Source organism: Microcebus murinus, chromosome 6 (genome assembly GCF_040939455.1).
Source record: "Microcebus murinus isolate Inina chromosome 6, M.murinus_Inina_mat1.0, whole genome shotgun sequence".
Taxonomy (NCBI): Eukaryota; Metazoa; Chordata; class Mammalia; order Primates; family Cheirogaleidae; genus Microcebus; species Microcebus murinus.
This window is the reverse complement of record NC_134109.1, coordinates 71,868,283-71,886,635: the sequence shown is the minus strand read 5'-3', so window position 1 is coordinate 71,886,635 and position 18,353 is coordinate 71,868,283. Positions and strand designations below refer to the sequence as shown.

At 46.7% G+C, this 18,353-nt stretch overlaps 3 protein-coding genes across 9 annotated transcripts; 1 reads left to right on the top strand and 2 right to left on the bottom strand.

The window, feature by feature from the left end:
• Nucleotides 1–912: 912 nt before the first annotated feature.
• OSGEP (O-sialoglycoprotein endopeptidase) lies at nt 913–9,977 on the bottom strand. The gene is made up of 11 exons (XM_012752759.3): nt 9,319–9,977; nt 6,927–7,046; nt 6,577–6,752; nt 3,218–3,313; nt 3,018–3,067; nt 2,791–2,869; nt 2,014–2,079; nt 1,803–1,893; nt 1,473–1,548; nt 1,276–1,374; nt 913–1,123 (listed from the first exon to the last, which is right to left on the bottom strand). The coding sequence occupies exons 1-11, from the start codon at nt 9,431–9,433 to the stop codon at nt 1,084–1,086; spliced, it is 1,008 nt and encodes a 335-aa protein (XP_012608213.1). The 5' UTR covers nt 9,434–9,977; the 3' UTR covers nt 913–1,083.
• APEX1 (apurinic/apyrimidinic endodeoxyribonuclease 1) lies at nt 9,913–12,424 on the top strand. Of its 6 annotated transcripts, none has more exons than XM_012752765.3 (5): nt 9,913–9,996; nt 10,330–10,455; nt 10,664–10,851; nt 11,383–11,575; nt 11,700–12,424. In XM_012752765.3, the coding sequence occupies exons 2-5, from the start codon at nt 10,398–10,400 to the stop codon at nt 12,215–12,217; spliced, it is 957 nt and encodes a 318-aa protein (XP_012608219.1). In that variant the 5' UTR covers nt 9,913–9,996; nt 10,330–10,397; the 3' UTR covers nt 12,218–12,424. The 6 variants fall into 6 exon arrangements, with proteins under 6 accessions (XP_012608219.1, XP_012608221.1, XP_020141484.1 ...); XM_012752767.2 differs by having other exon boundaries at nt 9,938–9,996; nt 10,396–10,455; XM_020285895.2 differs by having other exon boundaries at nt 9,970–10,095.
• Nucleotides 12,425–12,515: 91 nt separating this feature from the next.
• PIP4P1 (phosphatidylinositol-4,5-bisphosphate 4-phosphatase 1) lies at nt 12,516–16,920 on the bottom strand. Of its 2 annotated transcripts, none has more exons than XM_012752769.2 (7): nt 16,610–16,920; nt 16,104–16,294; nt 15,631–15,737; nt 15,076–15,181; nt 14,838–14,890; nt 14,652–14,742; nt 12,516–13,362 (listed from the first exon to the last, which is right to left on the bottom strand). In XM_012752769.2, the coding sequence occupies exons 1-7, from the start codon at nt 16,770–16,772 to the stop codon at nt 13,219–13,221; spliced, it is 855 nt and encodes a 284-aa protein (XP_012608223.1). In that variant the 5' UTR covers nt 16,773–16,920; the 3' UTR covers nt 12,516–13,218. The 2 variants fall into 2 exon arrangements, with proteins under 2 accessions (XP_012608223.1, XP_012608224.1); XM_012752770.2 differs by having other exon boundaries at nt 16,631–16,919.
• Nucleotides 16,921–18,353: the final 1,433 nt, after the last annotated feature.

Sequence of the window (18,353 nt, the reverse complement as noted above, 5' to 3'; positions counted from 1 at the left end):
CAAAGTGGTAGGAGAAGCAGAATGTCCGCACAAGAAACCAGGACTCAGCAAGAATGTGAAGGGAACATTCAGAAAACAGGTGAGCATAGAGAATTTGGCAAATTACTGGCTATTAGTTCCAGACAGCACAGCAGAAGAGTTTCAGGAGTTGGAAGAGGGATGTAGATGGGGACAAAAAATGGGGAGGAAATAAATGGTTACTAGAATGTAAAAGATGAGGTGATTCAGTACTTCAGTACTTCTTGTGATATAAAGGGCATGATGAGATTAGTTCTGGTGGTTGTGGCAGGGAGGGTTGTGTATCTGGGGCACTCCATAAACCTGCCAGTAGAAGTGTATATAAGGTGAAAGCCTGATATTAAAACAGTATTTGGCCGGGCGCGGTGGCTCACGCCTGTAATCCTAGCACTCTGGGAAGCCGAGGCGGGCGGATTGCTCAAGGTCAGGAGTTCGAAACCAGCCTGAGCAAGAGCAAGACCCCGTCTCTACTATAAATAGAAAGAAATTAATTGGCCAACTAATATATATAGAAAAAATTAGCCGGGCGTGGTGGCACATGCCTGTAGTCCCAGCTACTCGGGAGGCTGAGGCAGGAGGATCGCTAGAGCCCAAGAATTTGAGGTTGCTGTGAGCTAGGCTGACGCCACGGCACTCGCTCTAGCCTGGGCAACAAAGCAAGACTCTGTCTCAAAAAAAAAAAAACAGTATTAGTTATGACAATATTATTGTTAAGGAGAAATTGGGAAAGCACCTATGGTTTCCTCTCATTCTTGGCTCCTGAGTGGCAGCTTCCAAAGCTACCTGCAGTGAGCCGGGGTGCTGCTCTGACCCCCTCCTCCTTATCCATTCACCTCATCAAGAACTTACCTAGTGCCAACTCTATACTGGTCCAACACAACCCAACTACCAACATACAAAACCAAAAACATTTTATTGCTGAGTCATCTTGGGTTTCCAAAAGGGACCCCAAGCCTTGCTCGGAGTCTATAGCTTTGCTAGGATTCCTACATCGGAATATAAATTAAGATCCAGCGTCCTTGGGCTCCACTTAGGAAACGATCTACTCTGATCCTGTTAATCTTGTTAGTCCCTCCAGGTCACTTCTACTTCATCTGTTCGATACCTGTGGAAAAATAGAAAAAGCATGGTGGAGGGCTACCCCTTAGCATCTTCCACACTTCTCTACCATCATGCTCCTAGACTGTCTTCCCTGCTGATTTTTGCTTACCTCCCATATAATCCTATCTATACCCCTCCAAGGAGTGAATCACTCACCTCTGCGTAATCCCAGAATCACTAAGGGGGGTCCTGTGTCCAGCCTGAAACATCTCCCAGCCAGCCTGGGCTATCATGGCTCCATTGTCAATGCAGAATCTAGGATGGAAAAGAGAGATGAAGTCTGAGATCTAAGGGTGGAAAATCACAATAATGGGAGAAGTAAAAAGATGTCAAGAAACAGAAAGGATCTTTACCTCTCATCTGTGGCAAAAAGCCGGGCTCCCCGTTCCTGGCACATTGTCTCCATCATCTCCTGCAGCCTCATATTACCTATAAAGAGGTAGAGGGGCAGGGTTAGCTTAGTTTTAGCCATCTCTCACGTCATGTTCAACAGCACACAACATGCGTACATACTTAAGATAACAATGAAGTAGGGGCCTAGTGGTAAGGACTAGGAAGCATAGGACAAGTAAAAAACTAATAATTCCCTCCAAACCTTCAGCAATTTAGTACAAACTCGACTTAGCAAGGAAGATGCACAGATCCAAGAAGAGGAAAGAAGAATACCATTCAATGATACGTACACCCCACACCTCCCACAATGAGGGCCTCCTGGGAGCCACAATGTGCCATGGCTCGCTCCGTGATTTCTACCAGCATTGCAAACACAGTTTCCTGTGGGGGACAGAAAAGGTGAAAACATCAGAGGGGCATCCCAGCTTAGTTCTGCTCTACTATATATATATAAAAGCTTCTCCAACCCCAACTTCCCGTCCCAGCTTTTTACTTCATTACCTGCAGGGAGAAACACAGATCCTCAGGAGTACACTCGCCTGTGCTCAGCAGCCGCTGGGCTACATCCTACAATTAAAGGGAAAAACAAACAAAACAACAGTGCTTTGGGGATTACACAAGAGCAAAAATCAATGCACTTAGAGGATCACCGTGTTTCACTACAATTCAGCTTACCAGCACATCCTGTACCATACATACTCCTTCACTGGCATCAAGGTATAGAAGGGGCAGCAATCATTTAAGATTCAATAATTATTTCTTGAATGCTTGCCCTGACATCTCCTGCCCCTTACTTCCCCTGCTTAATTGCTTGCCATTGCACTTATCACCATCTGACACATTGTATTTTCCTTCCTTCCTTTTATGTTTATTTGTCTGTTCCTCATTAGAATCTAAACTCTATGTAGGCAGGATTTTTATTTTGCTCCATGCTGCATCCCTGTTGTCTAGAACAGTGCCTGACACATAGAAGATATTCAGTAAATATCTGAAAAATCAATTTACTCAGCATCTGATATGGGTCGATACTATGCAACACACAGGAAATACAATAGTGAGCAAAACAGATGCTTCATTTAAAAAGCATGAAAGAGGCCAGGCTCATGCCTGTAATCACAGCACTTTGGGAGGCCAAGGCAAGAGAATCACTTGAGGCCAGGAGTTTAAGACCAACCTGGGAAACATAGCAAGACGTCATGTCTATCAAAAAAAAAAACAACCAAAAAAACCCACAACAGTGCTCCTGTCTTCTTACCTCTCTCATACATCAATACTCACCTCAATGAAAGACAGGATCCCTGAGAATGAGACGTCCATCCCCTTTACAGTGTATGGCAGCTCAATTAGCTTCTTGCCTCTAAGTGGGAATGAATGTATGAAGCACCAAGTATATAGTCGGCTGGCCGCTCACGATCCAAAGCCCCTCCCAAATCTCATTAATATATCCGGTATATGGGGAAATCCCTGAAGCCCAAGCAGCCAGCCTCCTTTCTATGTCCCCTTACCGCTTTGCCATCTGTTCAATGTTGTAGCCTGGACTTGGGTCATTGGAAATCTAGCAGAAGAAAAAATATGAAAGTGAATAAAAGAGGATAAAATCAGATACAGAAAAAGCATAAGCTAATTTACTACTCCCTCCCTCCACTTCCATGGCTTCCCAGAAATTCACCCACGTCTAATGTTTTCTGCAGCCCCAATGGCTTACCCTCAGCACTCGAGCAAAACGATCCAGACAATTGCCCACAGCAATATCGATGGTTTCCCCAAAGATGCGGTAACGATGTTCTGAGTACGCAATCACCTAAGGGTGATGAGGATGTCCATGAGACCTCAAGTCTGTAAAGAGGATTATTTGGCTTTGGGGAAGAACAAAGCAGAGGATCAACATGGCCACCAGAGCTTCCACTAAGAAATGGACAAAAAGTGCTTTCCCAATGGGTAATTTTTTTTTTTTTTTTGAGACAGAGTCTCACTTTGTTGCCCAGGCTAGAGTGAGTGCCGTGGCGTCAGCCTAGCTCACAGCAACCTCAAACTCCTGGGCTTAAGCACTCCTCCTGCCTCAGCCTCCCAAGTAGCTGGGACTACAGGCATGCGCCACCATGCCCAGCTAATGTTTTTTCCATATTTATATTATTTGGCCAATTAATTTCTATTTATAGTAGAGATGGGGTCTCGCTCTTGCTCAGGCTGGTTTCGAACTCCTGACCTCAAGCAATCCGCCTGCCTCGGCCTCCCAGACTGCTAGGATTACAGGCATGAGCCACCGCGCCCGGCCTCCCAATGGGTAATTTTTTTACAGCTCTTACATCAGAAGAATTTCATATACCCCAAGGATTCCCAGAGCTGATTCCTAACCTACAAAAGATAGCCTAGATCAGGGCAGAAGCAAACCATCATTGCAAACACGTTTTTCTAGCTTAGAGGTTCCTGATATATCCCTTAGAAGCAGTCTTGACAGTGCAGACTAGTGAACAGGCCTTCTTGCCTGGAGGCAGAAAATGAGAGTCCTTCTAGACCATCCTGCAAGGGCAGTGGTATTTGGAAACAAGACGAGAGGTAGAGTTAAAGAACTCAAACACTCTCATATGGGGTCAGACTAATGGCCCACCCAACTCAGAAATAGCAATCCACTTAAGCCCGTCCTTTACATGCGACCAACTTTTAGCACACAGAACATCCGTCATCTACTGACACATATGCTCTATACTCCTGACACTGAGGGCTTCCTAGGGACCATAGTCCCTTTCCAGCTGGGCGCGGTGGCTCACGCCTGTAATCCTAGCACTCTGGGAGGCTGAGGCAGGAGGATTGCTCAAGGTCAGGAATTCGAAACCAGCCTGAGTGAGATCCCCATCTCTACTAAAAATAGAAAGAAATTAATTGCCAACTAAAAAAAAATATATAGAAAAAATTAGCCGGGCATGGTGGCGCATACCTGTAGTCCTAGCTATTTGGGAGGCTGAGGCAGAAGAATTGCTTGAGCCCAGGAGTTTGAGGTTGCTGTGAGCTAGGCTGACGCCACGGCACTCTAGCCCAGGCAACATAATGAGACTCTGTCTCCAAAAAAAAAAAAAAAAAAAAGTCCCTTTCCCTTCCTGATGCTGTTATGAATTTCCTTCCTCTCTGAAGTGGATCTTCTGTCAAAAAGCTGGTGACAAAAGGGGAAAAAACAATCCTACCTTTCTACTTTTCTTATCCACTCCTCTCCACCCAACTGCCATCCCTGTTTTTTACACCTAAGCAAACATTGAAGGAAAGAGGAAGAGAAAACTCTACCACTGCTCCTCTTCATCAACTCTTGCAGTCTCCATTGCTACTTTCTACAACCCAAGTCCCTAACTTTGCATGTCATCCATCCTTCAGGCCTCAACCAGCTATTTGAAGTTCCCACATCATTTTTATGGGAAGGTATGCATCTTTAATAACTATTTCACAAAATGAAGCTTTAAAACACGACCCTTTCGTGAGCTGGGGAAAATGCTGAACTATTTCTAATAATAACCCTATCAGGCTTTCTGGACAGTAGGTATTAAATTTGTAGGCTGAAGAGCTAGAAATGAATTACCAATCTCACCTGTTATTTAACTTTAGTATAGTCTATATTGTTTATCTGAGTCTGATTATTTTATTAATCAGTATAAGAATACCGGTTAAAGTTTGTTTTTCCTTTTTTTTTTGAGACAGGGTCTCATTTTGTTGCCCAGGCTAGAGTGAGTGCCGTGGCATCAGCCTAGCTCACAGCAACCTCAAACTCCTGGGCTCAAGCAATCCTGCTGCCTCAGCCTCCCAAGAAGCTGGGACTAGAGGCATGTGCCACCATGCCCGGCTAATTTTTTTCTATATATATTAGTTGGCCAACTAATTTCTTTCTATTTATAGTAGAGACGGGGTCTCGCTCTTGCTCAGGCTGGTTTCGAACTCCTGACCTTGAGCTATCTGCCCGCCTCGACCTCCCAGAGTGCTAGGATTACAGGAGTGAGCCACCACGCCCAGCCTAAAGTTTCTTTTTCAGATGTTTTGTCAATGATCATTCAGGTCTGGCTAAAAAGGTCTGCTCCTAAATTTAAAAAAATAATAATAACCCTATCAGGTATTCTATGGAAAAAGAATGCAATCCCAACTTTAAATGTCATATAGGCTGAGCGTGGTAGCTCACGCCTGTAATCCTAGCACTCTGGGAGGCTGAGGGTGGTGGTGCATGCTTATAGTTCCAGTTACTTGGGCTGAGGCAGGAGGGTCAATTGAGCCAAGGAGTTTGAGGTTCTGTGAGTGGGGCTGACACCACAGTACTCTAGCCTGGGCAACAGAGCAAGACTGTCTCAAAAATCTATCCCCAGTAATTTAAAAACAAAACATGTAGTTATCTAAAAAAAAATAAGTCAGGTAGTACTCCCTAGCTTTAATTGCTAAGACTTATAGAAAAAATAAGCTTCAAAATGATAAAAGACCTTTTATCATTTTGAAGGCTTCAGTCCTTACCATTCTTTCCTTTTCTACATTAGAAATTCCTAGTCTTGGCCGGGCAGTGGCTCACGCCTGTAATCCTAGCTCTCTGGGAGGTCGAAGCGGGCGGATTGCTCAAGGTCAGGAGTTCGAAACCAGCCTGAGCAAGAGCAAGACCCCACCTCTACTATAAATAGAAAGAAATTAATTGCCCAACTAATATATATAGAAAACACTAGCTGGGCATGGTGGCGCATGCCTGTAGTCCCAGCTACTCAGGAGGCTGAGGCAGTAGGATTGCTTGAGCCCAGGAGTTTGAGGTTGCTGTGAGCTAGGCTGACACCACGGCACTCACCCTAGCCTGGGCAACAAAGTGAGACTCTGTCTCAAAAAAAAAAATTCCTAATCTTTATAAACACATATATAAAAGTCATCTAATGTTCTAATCATCCTGCCAAAATCTGCAATGTTATAAACTCTGTGGGTTTTCTGGTATATTTTAGGTTGAGATAAGCCCAGCTTTGTTCTTGCAGTTCCTGAAACTCAAAAGTAGAACAAGAAGTTGCTGGTTCAGTGCCTTAGAAATTAATTAAGATGGAATAGGTAGAGTACTCTAAGTACCTGCGTATTTCCTCCACTGACATACAACACAGTTGGGCTGGTGGCTCCAGTGATGAGGCGGCCCATCTCAATGTGGCCTATACAGTGGTTCACACCCAGCAATGGCTTATTCCACAGCTGGGCCACAGTTCGGGCCACAACAGCCACAGAAGCCAGTGGGGCACCCATGCCGGGGCCTAGGGGGATAGAAATGTGAATTAAAATTCTAGATTAGAAAAAAACAGGTAGGGGAAGTAGGGGATGCAAAAGGTGGGGTAGGGGTAGTGCTGGTGGCAGGCAATTATAGGGTATTTTGACCTAGCCAGGCTCCAGGTATATCCCTCCGTTATTGACCACTCTTCCAGCCCTACCTTTGGTATAGGCAATGCAATCGATATCCTGGGAGGTTAATCCAGCCTCTGTTAGTGCCTCCTGCAGTAGGTCTAAGATAACAGCTCGGTGGTGCCTGGCAGTATCACCTGGAAGGAATCCTAGGAAATGGACACAGTTCAAAGATCATAGGGTTTTTCTGTAACAAAGGTAGGTAGGAAAAGAAAAAGCAAAAAGCAACAGCAGTTTTAGTAATGTAGGAAGTATCCTTTCATTCTCCTTAAGCATCCTATCTTCCAGATTTTCAGATATACTCTTTCCAGCCTCTATATAAGCTGTTCAGCTTTCAAAAAATACCCTTCTTCATACCCGACTCCTACTCTGCCTTCAGGACTCCCTGCATGTGATGCCCACCCTCATGTCCCTTGGTGATCTTCTTTCTCTATGACCCTACAGAACCCTATGCATGATGACATTGTATTTAACATATAACAATTACAGCATTATAATTATTTGTATTGTGGCCGATTTAACTACAAGTATCTCAAAGCAGTGGCTATTCTTTTTATTTTTCAGCACCCACATGCCTAGAAGGGTGAATGCTAAACATATATGTTTGTAATGAGTAACCTGTCCCAACATCACCTGTCCAGGGAAGCTTTTCAGGTACATGCTCCAAGTCAGCTGCCCCTCTTATGTGTGCAAGTGTTTCAAGGGGAGAGTAGGCAAGATATAATAAATTTTAAGTAATATTAATTAAAAGTTATAATTTGGTACTTTCATTTAATCCTCAAAACTCAATAATACAAAAAAATTTTAAAATGGAGAAAAAATAAAATTTGTAAAAACTCAATATCGGTATTAATATTCCCATTTTAAGAGTAAGGACCTTTGGTCAAAGCAGAAGTCTCAGGTTAAAAAAAAAAAAAGAAAACAAAAAAAATTTATAAATAAATAAAGAGTAAGGACCACAGGGCCTGTGCGTGGTGGCTCACATCTATAATCCCAGCAGGGGAGGCCCGGGGGGAACCAAGAGTTTGAGACCAGCCTGGGCAACATAGTGAGAACCCAATTAAAAATCAGCCAGGCATGGTGGTGCCAGCCTTTATTTAGTCCTAGCTACTTAAGAGGCTGAGGGAGGAGAATCGCGTGAGTCCACGAGTTCAAGGCTGCAGCAAGCTATGATTGTCCCACGGTCTCAAAAAAATAATAAATTAAAAAGAAAAAGAGTAAGGAACAGATGTCCAAAACACAAATATTGAATATGAATATTGCAAGGCCAGCCAGTTCTGACACCTAACCTCAGAGTCTTTCCACTCTTTTCTCTCCTTTTATTTGAGACAAGATTGCCCGGGCAACCATCCATGCTAAAAAATGAAGTGAAGTGATCATAGCTCACTGCAGCCTTAAACTCCTAGGCTCAAGCCTACCTCCCACCTCAACCTCCCAAGAAGCTGGGACTAGAGGCATGGGCTGTTAGAGTAGGTAGTCAGTAAGGTATGAGCAAGGAAAGACAGAAAAGTTAATCAACTGGCTCAAACAAACAGCCCTTGAACAGACCTAAGACGAAAAGAGCCATTAGTTTCCCAGCGTTGCACAGGTACAAAGTGATCTTCCCCCCATTATATATGAGTAAGAACAGAATGAACAGAGTGCCCAGACTTCTTTGACTTAAACAAATAAAAACAACAACCACTTCAGGTTCTGCGCAGTTGCTACTTTCCAGCCTGCCTACTCTCCTGAGAGCATGCTTTTGCTCCTACACAAGTTTATCCTAAGTCTATCTGCTTTCACTCAATAAATTTGCCATTATCACTCAGTTGTGTGCGGGTTCTGAAATTCCTGTGACTTTAGCAAGAACATTCACACCGGTGACACAGCCACTACACCTGGTTATTTTTCATATTTCACACACACACGTGTATATATATATATATATATATATATATTTTTTTTTTTTTTTTTTTTTTTTTTAAGAGAGGAGGGTTGCCCTATGTTTTCCAGGCTGGTCTGGAACTCCTGGCCTCCAGCAATTTTCCCACCTCAGCTTCCCAAATTACAGGCGTGAGCCACGGAGCCCAGCTCTCCTTATTTCAAAATATTTCGATTCAAATCTATTATTTCATTTATCATGCTGTAGTGCAAAGATTGCTTATGTGTCTGACTTCACAGCAGGCTCATAGAATCTATTTTTGAATGCTTAGCACATAGTATGTGTTCAATAAAGGCTGAACGAACCCAGAAGACTCACGTCCAAGTGCCTGTGACTCTTCCAGTCCTCAGCCTTGTGACGTTAAGATAGTCACATAACTTCAATGAGACTCGGATCAAAAGCTATAGAAAGGGACCATGCGCCCCAGACCCTACTCACCAGTGTTTAGGATGACGGACGGTGACGCTGTGCGGGGAAGCGCGCCAAAGTCTCCCACTCACCTGTGCCCGGAGGAGTGACATAAGTCCGCCGGGGGTTCGCCAGCACCTTGCCGTCGCGCACCACTCCCACGCCAATCTTGTTGGCGCTACCTTCAAAACCCAGCACCGCCGGCATGGCGGAGCCGGGCAGAAAATGCCAGCAGTACTCCTAGTAACTTAGAAGCTGTGGAGACCCTCACCAGTCCGTGTTGGACTGCAGATTCCCAAGCGCAGAGGAAGGAAACGAGCCCGCAGGTGCTAGACAGCAGCTCGCACAGGGACAGACACGACACAACTCCCACGGCTACCTCTCAAGGCCCCTTTAGGACCTGTCTTCCTAACTGCCAGGGACGCTGAGCTGGCCTTTGCGCCTTACATTCCTACCCATTTCCCCACCTCTCTGCACGGTTCAGCGCAGCCCTCCCCACTGATGTTTTCCCCCTCCTGCACAGCGTTAGGACCTTCGCTGGGCTCGCAGAAGAAGCCGTGCATCTGGCACAGCGACAAACAGCCCGAGAACGGAGCTCTGGGGCCTTAAGCACCCTGGAGAGATAGAAGAGAGGGAAGGCCCAGCTTCTGTCACGCGGTGCCAGGCAGGCCAATCATCACATTCTTTGGTCACGTGACGAATGTCTGGGCCCACGTGACCACGCCACTCACCCACGTGGGGACACAGCGTGTTCCATTCTTTGTGCTCGGGTAAGGAGGAGCCAGGCTGGGGCCCGGTAGGGCAGATACACTATTGCTGTTCTGCTCGCAGTAGCGTCTTCGCTGGCAGTCCGAGCGGCAATCCTGTCGGTACTCTTAATTAAGGTCCTCGGTTGGTCGTAGGGCAAATGTTGCAAGTAGGGGACAAGGCACTATGAAATGATCTAGTTACGTGGGTGAGGGGCTCAAAGGGCCTATGATTCACGGAGGCGGGTAAAAGATTCAGACAGAGATAATGTGCCTTGCAAGGCGGGACCTGGTGCGGGGACGCCCTAGGGAGGAGTCTTCCTAGCCATAGCTGGTTTCATGTCTTTGTGTCTGTAGGCAACGTGATAAAAATATTGCATCGGTGGGCGAGGTGGTACAGGTGCTCAAGGGCGTTCGTTTCAGGGATGCCGAAGCGCGGGAAAAAGGGAGCGGTGGCAGAAGACGGGGAAGACCCCAAGACGGGTAAGAGACTGAAATGAGTCCCTCTCCCTACAAGCTGCGGTGGGGGTATTTCTAATTCCCTTGATGAACAGTAAGTACAGACCGACTCATTTTGCAGGAATTTGTGGAAAGGTCGCGGTAACTGTAGGCTCTGGTAGGGTCTGTAGTTAACTCCAGATCGAGCTTGGAAACCGCAAGCTTTTATCACTATATGTTAATCATTTTATAGAGCCAGAGACCAAGAAGAGTAAGACGGGAGCAAAGAAAAACGAAAAAGAGGCAGCAGGAGAGGGCCCAGTCCTATATGAGGACCCCCCTGATCAGAAAACCTCACCAAGCGGCAAATCTGCCACACTCAAGATCTGCTCTTGGAACGTGGATGGGCTTCGGGCCTGGATTAAGAAGAAAGGATTAGATGTGAGTGGGATCAAGGAGGGGAAGAGACATTTAGTTAGTATCAAATGATCTTGGGGTTTAATCACCTTTTCTCTTTTTAGTCTCCATGTTAAGTTTTACTTCCCTCCTGCCTGTAGTTTTGTTGGAGAGGTACAAGTGGGGCTTCCCCAATTCTCTCCAGTTGCATTTCCTAAATGTCTATTCTTTTCATTCCATTGCCATTGTTTTATTTACTGTCCTCTCTAACCCAGAATTTTGCCAAAATTTCTTTACTGGACTTCCTTGGTTTTATCTCCAACTTATTTTCCATTCCAATAACTACTAAAAAGTCTTAGCTGGCTATCCACTGGATACAGAAAAAAACACAATCTTCTTAGTGTAGCACGTAAGGCTTTCTTCTTACCTGCCTCTACTAGTTGTCAGTTATATTGTTTAAATATTGTGCTGCTGGACAGGGATTGTGTCTAGCTTATGCATATCTAGTACTTAGCACAGATTGTTCAACAAATGTTCTAAATTGATTATTTATTCCACCTTTGTTTTCACTCACAGTGGGTAAAGGAAGAAGCCCCAGATATCCTGTGCCTCCAAGAGACCAAATGTTCAGAGAACAAACTACCCACTGAACTTCAAGAGCTGGCCGGACTATCCCATCAGTACTGGTCAGCTCCCTCGGACAAGGAAGGATACAGTGGTGTGGGCCTACTTTCCCGCCAGTGCCCACTCAAAGTTTCTTATGGCATTGGTGAGACCCTCTTGATCCCTAATGCCTGCATTCTTCCAAACCAACTGCTAATACTTTATCCCTGCCCCAACTCTTGATTGCTCTTCCTTTTCTTACAGTTCTTTATGTTTCATCATTTCTGTAGGTGAGGAGGAACATGATCAGGAAGGACGGGTGATTGTAGCCGAATATGACAAGTTTGTGCTGGTAACGGCCTATGTACCTAATGCAGGCCGTGGTCTGGTACGACTGGAGTACCGGCAGCGCTGGGATGAAGCCTTTCGTAAGTTCCTGAAGGGCTTGGCTTCTCGGAAGCCCCTTGTGCTGTGTGGAGACCTCAACGTGGCTCATGAAGAAATTGACCTTCGAAACCCCAAGGGAAACAAAAAGAATGCTGGCTTCACTCCACAAGAGCGCCAAGGTTTTGGGGAATTGCTGCAGGCTGTGCCACTGGCAGACAGCTTTCGGCACCTCTACCCTAACACAGCCTATGCCTACACCTTTTGGACTTACATGATGAATGCTCGATCCAAGAATGTTGGTTGGCGCCTTGATTACTTTTTGTTGTCCCACTCTCTGTTACCTGCATTGTGTGACAGTAAGATCCGTTCCAAGGCCCTTGGCAGTGATCACTGTCCCATCACCCTATATCTGGCACTGTGAGGCCTCCCCCAAGATCACTTGTTTCTCATCTATAAAATGAATCTTCCAAGCAGGGTCCTATGACAGACTTAGGTTTCTTTTAAGCCCAAAGCCCAAGGTTTTTGTTTTGTGGGTTTTCTTTTCTTTTTCCTTAAGTTGAACAAAGGCTACTGCTTACCTCCTACTTCCTTTGATCTATCCACATGAAAATAAAAAGCCATAGTTTCAGCTTTGCTGTCTTTCATTGTGTTTTTTCCCCTCTTTGTGGGGCTACAAATTCCCTTCCTCATGTTTTCATACATACACGTTAACAACTGGAAAAGGGTAGATCATTACCTTATTTATTTACAAGCACAGGATGATCCCTAGCCTCCCCCAAAACAGAGTAACCCTACCCAGCCCAGTTCAATATTGCAACTGGTGGGTAAGGAAAATTGGAAGGAGGAATTAAGGGAAATATAGGACTAGGGGAACATACCCCACATTAAATAGTTATATACATATCAGTTCCTGTGGTTCTGTACAGAGCAGCAGCTGACCCCCACCCCCACAGGACACAATGTGGGGAGAGGAGACTGGAGGGTTCTGAGGCCAGAGCCAAACCCTGGTGAAGTGCAATAGCAGCAGCAAAGTCCTAATGGAGCACAAGAAGGAGGGGAACCCCCAGGGCTACCCACCCCCACCCTGCCCTGGAATGTGTAAGGGACAGGAATGGCTCTCAGGGAGCATACAGGAAGGACAAGGCTAGAACCGTCTTTAGGACCCAACCCGGGTTTAGGGGCAACATTTTGCCTACTTCACCCTAAGCAGCAACCATTGGAGGAAAGCGGATGGTCAGCAGTGGTCTTATCTACCACTCCAACCTATGTGAGGGCTGGTTCCTTCCTACCTCTCCCCAGGGAAAAGGAAGGCAGCTGCTTGGCTTCCTTACTGAAGCCCAGGGAGCCTTTTACCCCAGCTCCCTTTGTAGTGTCACTGTCCCCAACAGGGAGGGGCCAGGCACAGTCTGTGGGTCATCAGGTTCAGGAGAAATTCTGGACAGGGTGGCTGACCTTCATACAGGCCCAATAGAGGGCCCGGCCCAAACAGAGCACAGCCAAGAGGATAACAAATGCCCAGCCTGCATAGATGCCTCCATATCGCCGTGCATGCTTCCATGTGCCAAACTGATGACGGAGGAGAAAAAAAGAGTTACTATTCATCTCCCACTACTTCCTAGAAGCCCTAGAAACAGTAACGCAGAACTCAAGCTTCAATCCCTGTTCCCTATCCACATGCAGCCACCTTCTTAAAGGGACCTTCTTTTTTTTTGAGACAGAGTCTCACTCTCTCGCTTGGGTTAGAGTGCCGTGGCGTCAAGCCTAGTTCACAGCAACCTCAAACTTCTGGGCTCAAGCAATCCTCCTGCCTCAGCCTCCCGAGTAGTTGGGACTACAGGCACATGCCACCGTGCCTGGCTAATTTTTTCTGTTTTTAGTTGTTTGGCTAATTTCTTTCTATTTATAGTAGAGGCAGGGTCTCGCTCTTGCTCAGGCTGGTCTTAAACTCCTGAGCTCAAATGATCCACCCGCCTCGGCCTCTCAAGAGTGCTAGGATTACAGGCATGAGCCACCGTGCCCGGCATCTTTTTTTGGAGACAAAGTCTCATTCTTGTTGTCCCGGCTTGAGTGCCATGGCGTCAGCCTAGCTCACAGCAACCTCAAACTCCTGGGCTCAAGCAATCCTACTGCCTCAGCCTCCAAATAGCTGGGACTACAGCCATGCATCACCATGCCCGGCTAATTTTTTTTTCTATATATATTAGTTGGCCAATTAATTTCTTTGTATTTATAGTAGAGATGAGGTCTCACTCTTGCTCAGGCTGGTTTCAAACTCTTGACCTCGAGCAATCCACCCGCCCTGGCCTCTCAGAGTGCTAGGATTACAGGCATGAGCCACTCCGCCCGGCCTAATTTTTTCTATATATTTTTAGATGGCCAATTAATGTTTCTATTTTTAGTAGAGACGGGGTCCTGCTCTTGCTCAGGCTGCTCTCAAACTCCTGACCTTGAGTGATCTGCCCACCTCAGCCTCCCAGAGTGATTACAGGCGTTAGCCACCGGCCCAGCCTTAAAGAGACCTTCTTAAAGACCAGGTTCTTTAGCTCCCTTCCCCTAGGCGGGAACATATTCATACTATGGCAGACGGACATCTGTCAGTTTTTCTTAGTATCTGACAACTGAGCCAAGCTTCCTGATAGCAACTCTTAAATTAAGCCACTTCTTCATTGTCCTGAAAGCAGATGACTGTTTTTTACTCCTTTTTATCATTTTTAACTTCAGCTCATCCTTACCTTAAAACCAAACAAACACCCTCCACCTGGTTTCTTTTACTTTTTTTAAAGCAGCCATTTTCCAAATCTTAGCCTATGGAGATGAGGCTGAAGAATGAAAGGGGTTGGGACAGGGGTACTCACAGCAAGGCCAGTGGCAGTGACTGCTAAGAGCAAGCCAAGCAAGAAACAGCAGATACATCTCTTTCGTGGGTATCTGCGCCCAATAGATGACCTGTGGGGAGGCAAACAGAAACAGATGCTTGTGATGGCCCTGTAGTTTTCATTACACACATCACCCAATTACAAGCTCAATCCCTAATCACTTACACTTTCCTGCAGTGAGGGCAACGTGCCAAAGTACGGTCTGTGAACTCTGTCCACTATGGGGAAAGAAAAAGAAACTAATAGTAAAAGCAAGGTCCTCATCAGTGAGAACACAGGGGCAGGGAATGGGAATGTGTTACTATAGGACAGATCTTTCAGGAGTCATCATCATTGCAAAGGGAAATATAATTACTCTCATCTTTTATTCTTCCCACCTTGACTTCCCAATCCCTTTCCTCACCAGAAAAGTATTCTTGCAATGTCCACAGATGACCCTGACACCGACAGGTTGTGGTTCTGGACTGAGAGGTCCTGGATGCACAGGCCCTAGATTGATAATTCTTTTGCTGGATAGAAGAAAAAGACTATATTTGAAAAGGTTTTAATCCTAAGGATCCCCACGCCGTCTCTCCTTCACATACCCTACTCCGTGCCACTCTACCAAGTTCTTCTACTGTGTACGTTTTAGATACTCTGTTCCCAAATCCTAACCCAGAGAATCTTTGAAAGAGCACTATTTAAACTTTAGGTCCCTAATTTCCCTTTGACCTGAAGATAATTCACCCAGTCCTCAAAGGCCCTCCATTCTCCTAAAAGTCACCATTTAATTCATCCCAAACTTTTTACTGTGGAAATGAGAAAGATGACTATAACATTCTGGAAACACAATGCTCCACAGCTTTTTCTCCTAAATAAACACTAGGCTCTCTCATCTTTACATTCTCTATAAACACTCATCATTTTTTGGCTTTCCAAATTTCCCCTCTTATGTTCTTCCCCACCTTATGCCTCTTACCAGTAGGGCCGAGGGCAGGCAATCCTCTGGGAGGTCACTTTGCAGATAAGAAGACAGTTACAGGGGCATCGAACATATTTTTTCCCTTGAGGTGCATTCTTGATTGGCTAGAGAATAATGGGGACATTAGCAAGCAAACCTCTAATCCAAAATCCCTTCCAATTTGCCTCCAAAAATGCTGAGGAGAGATCAGAAATAAGGTCCAGGAGAGAGAAATGAAAGAAAGACATGTATCATGGGATTTGAAAGTGAGAACTAGACTTCAGCATCCAGGATAGGTATGAAGGTGAGGGATGGTAAATATGAGTTTTGGTGCGTGGCTTTTGGAGAAGTGGCTGTATGAGACTCCTGGAACTGAAACCTGTGTTGCATCATGAATATTTGGCCAATGCCTGAAGATAAGGGTCTAGAATCAAGAGACCAGAAAGAAGATCCAGGAAACAGGGCCCATTTCATAGATATGCATAACTCACAGTGGCTTCATTGCAGACACCACATTTGACTACATGCTGATGCATCTTGCCTTCCACGTTGATGAGAGACTGGCAGACTCGGCAAGTGATCATGGGGGCACTTCCACTGTCTGGGCTGGTCAAGGGTGAGTAGGGGGGTGGGTCCTCCCCAGGCAACACGGCTGGATGCCCCTCGGGGAATGGAGGAAATGCTAGAAAGAAAGCAGTTAAAAAGAAAGCCTGGGATCACTTGTAGCCAGCCCCCACTAATGCTCCACAGGGGTAGTGAACTCTCTAGTCTTCAACCCTTCTAACCAAGCTTACAGGGCTTCTCATAATCGGCGCTTCGATCAGAACCTCCTTCTGTTCCCAGGCTCTGATCGCGATAGCAGAGGGAAGGAAGCCTCACCCATCACAGGTGCTACAGCCCCGCACCTGCCGCTTGAGCCCCGCCTCCGCCCTCAGTCCCGCCCCCTCCCCGCCTCTGAGAGTACACCCAGGAGCACCTCGGACCCGCCCCGGCTTACCCTGGGGAGGGGCATGTTTACCGGCTCCGTACGGTGGTGCGGTGGGGGTCAGGCCTCCCCCGGGCCCAGCCCCACTCCCGCCTGGCCCCACTAAACCGTTGCCGCCAGCGCCACCGTCGATGGGCTCAGACAGCAGCGGGGAGCGCTCTCCATCCGCCGCCATGGCCACCACCGCCGTCTCCCGCCCGGGTCAGCGATCCGGCTCCCTTCGCCTGCCGCCGCCGCCGCAGCCACCGCCGCCGCCGCTACCGGGTCCCCAGGGCGCCTGCGCACCGCGCGCCCCGCTCACTCCGCAACCAGCAGCCTGCCCCGCCCCGTTCCGTCCCGTAGCACGTGATAGGCTATCCCCGCCCCCGCCATGCTGTTATTCGTGGAGGTGAAACCAACTCCTGGGCCTGTGAAGGCAGCTCTCCTTTTCCATTGGGAAGTGGCGCGCAAACGTCAACTGTCACATGACCTGCCAGATGTCGCTGGGCTTGCAAAACTTGCACGTGACTCGGGGTTCCGCAAGCCATTGGCAGCGTGGCCCATGGCGCTACCTCCAGACCAGGAGGTGGGGCCGGGATGCCGCTGCTCGCTGGTCACGTGTTCCGGGAGGAGGCACGGCCTCTGTTGCTCAGCTCCTCATTGGCCCACAGACACCGCTGAGGACTTTTCTCCGGCTTTGCGTTATAAGTGGTTTCCGGTTGGCTGCTGACTTCCTTTCCTTAGTCCTGTGATTCGTGGGGTGCAATTTTATTGGCCCGAACTTAGCGCCAGAACAGGTGGGGCGTGGCTTACTTATTTAAAGGGGAGGCAATAAAGGCGCAGAAGCTTGGGTTGTCTGGGCAGTGGGAGGAGGGACGGTGTTAGCCACTAAAAAAGATACCTTTAAAAAGTCAGGGTAATGATGTATAATGAAAAATGATTAAAAAGTTACCACGCCAGCCTTTCTGGCTGGAGTCACTTCTGGGAAAGGACACAAGACTGTGTTCTCCTGCAAGCTGTCCCTACAGACTCCTCCCATCACCCCCATCGCACTATGAAATTATACCTTTAGGAATGTCACAATCACTAGAAGATCTTGTTTTACTCAATTTTTTTTTTTTTTTTTTTTTTTTGAGACAGAGTCTCACTTTGTTGTCCAGGCTAGAGTGAGTGCCGTGGCGTCAGCCTAGCTCACAGCAACCTCAAACTCCTGGGCTCGAGTGATCCTTCTGCCTCAGCCTCCCGAGTAGCTGGGACTACAGGCATGTGCCACTATGCCCGGCTAATTTTTTTTATATATATATCAGTTGGCCAATTAATTTCTTTCTGTTTATAGTAGAGGCGGGGTCTCGCTCTTGCTCAGGCTGGTTTTGAACTCCTGACCTTGAGCAATTCGCCCGCCTCGGCCTCCCAAGAGCTAGGATTACAGGCGTGAGCCACAGCGCCCGGCCTGTTTTACTCAATTTTTATGACCACCAACACTCAACGCATACGCATTAGTGTTTGTTCATTAATCAAATTCAAGGGTGCTTTAGTCACCTTACTTGGCACATGGAACAGTCTTTACACTTAACGTTGCTCCCAGCAAAGGGGGAGTGCCTCCTCCCCCATCAACAGTCTCATGTGGTCTTTATGGGAGCCTGAACCACACCTGGGTTTTCCCCAAGTCACACCAAATTGTGACTGCTTTAATGTGGGAAGCAACAGGAAATTGAAAAAAACAATAAATTCTGAGGACCATTACCAGGTTGGTTAGTTAACAGCCTTTCCACTGAGC

Excerpts from the sequence above, each read along its gene's own strand:
- PIP4P1 (XM_012752769.2), bottom strand. The coding sequence starts at position 16,772 with ATGGCGGCGGATGGAGAGCGCTCCCCGCTGCTGTCTGAGCCCATCGAC. Across the intron at positions 14,743-14,837 it reads TGCCCTCACTGCAGGAAAGT|GTCATCTATTGGGCGCAGAT; the intron begins GTAAGTGATTAG and ends GCCTCCCCACAG. Across the intron at positions 13,363-14,651 it reads TCACTGCCACTGGCCTTGCT|TTTGGCACATGGAAGCATGC; the intron begins GTGAGTACCCCT and ends CTCCGTCATCAG.
- OSGEP (XM_012752759.3), bottom strand. The coding sequence starts at position 9,433 with ATGCCGGCGGTGCTGGGTTTTGAAGGTAGCGCCAACAAGATTGGCGTG. Across the intron at positions 3,314-6,576 it reads TCAGTGGAGGAAATACGCAG|GTGATTGCGTACTCAGAACA; the intron begins GTACTTAGAGTA and ends CATCACCCTTAG. Across the intron at positions 1,124-1,275 it reads GATTCTGGGATTACGCAGAG|GTATCGAACAGATGAAGTAG; the intron begins GTGAGTGATTCA and ends ATTTTTCCACAG.
- APEX1 (XM_012752765.3), top strand. The coding sequence starts at position 10,398 with ATGCCGAAGCGCGGGAAAAAGGGAGCGGTGGCAGAAGACGGGGAAGAC. Across the intron at positions 10,456-10,663 it reads CGGGGAAGACCCCAAGACGG|AGCCAGAGACCAAGAAGAGT; the intron begins GTAAGAGACTGA and ends ATCATTTTATAG. Across the intron at positions 11,576-11,699 it reads CAAAGTTTCTTATGGCATTG|GTGAGGAGGAACATGATCAG; the intron begins GTGAGACCCTCT and ends TCATTTCTGTAG.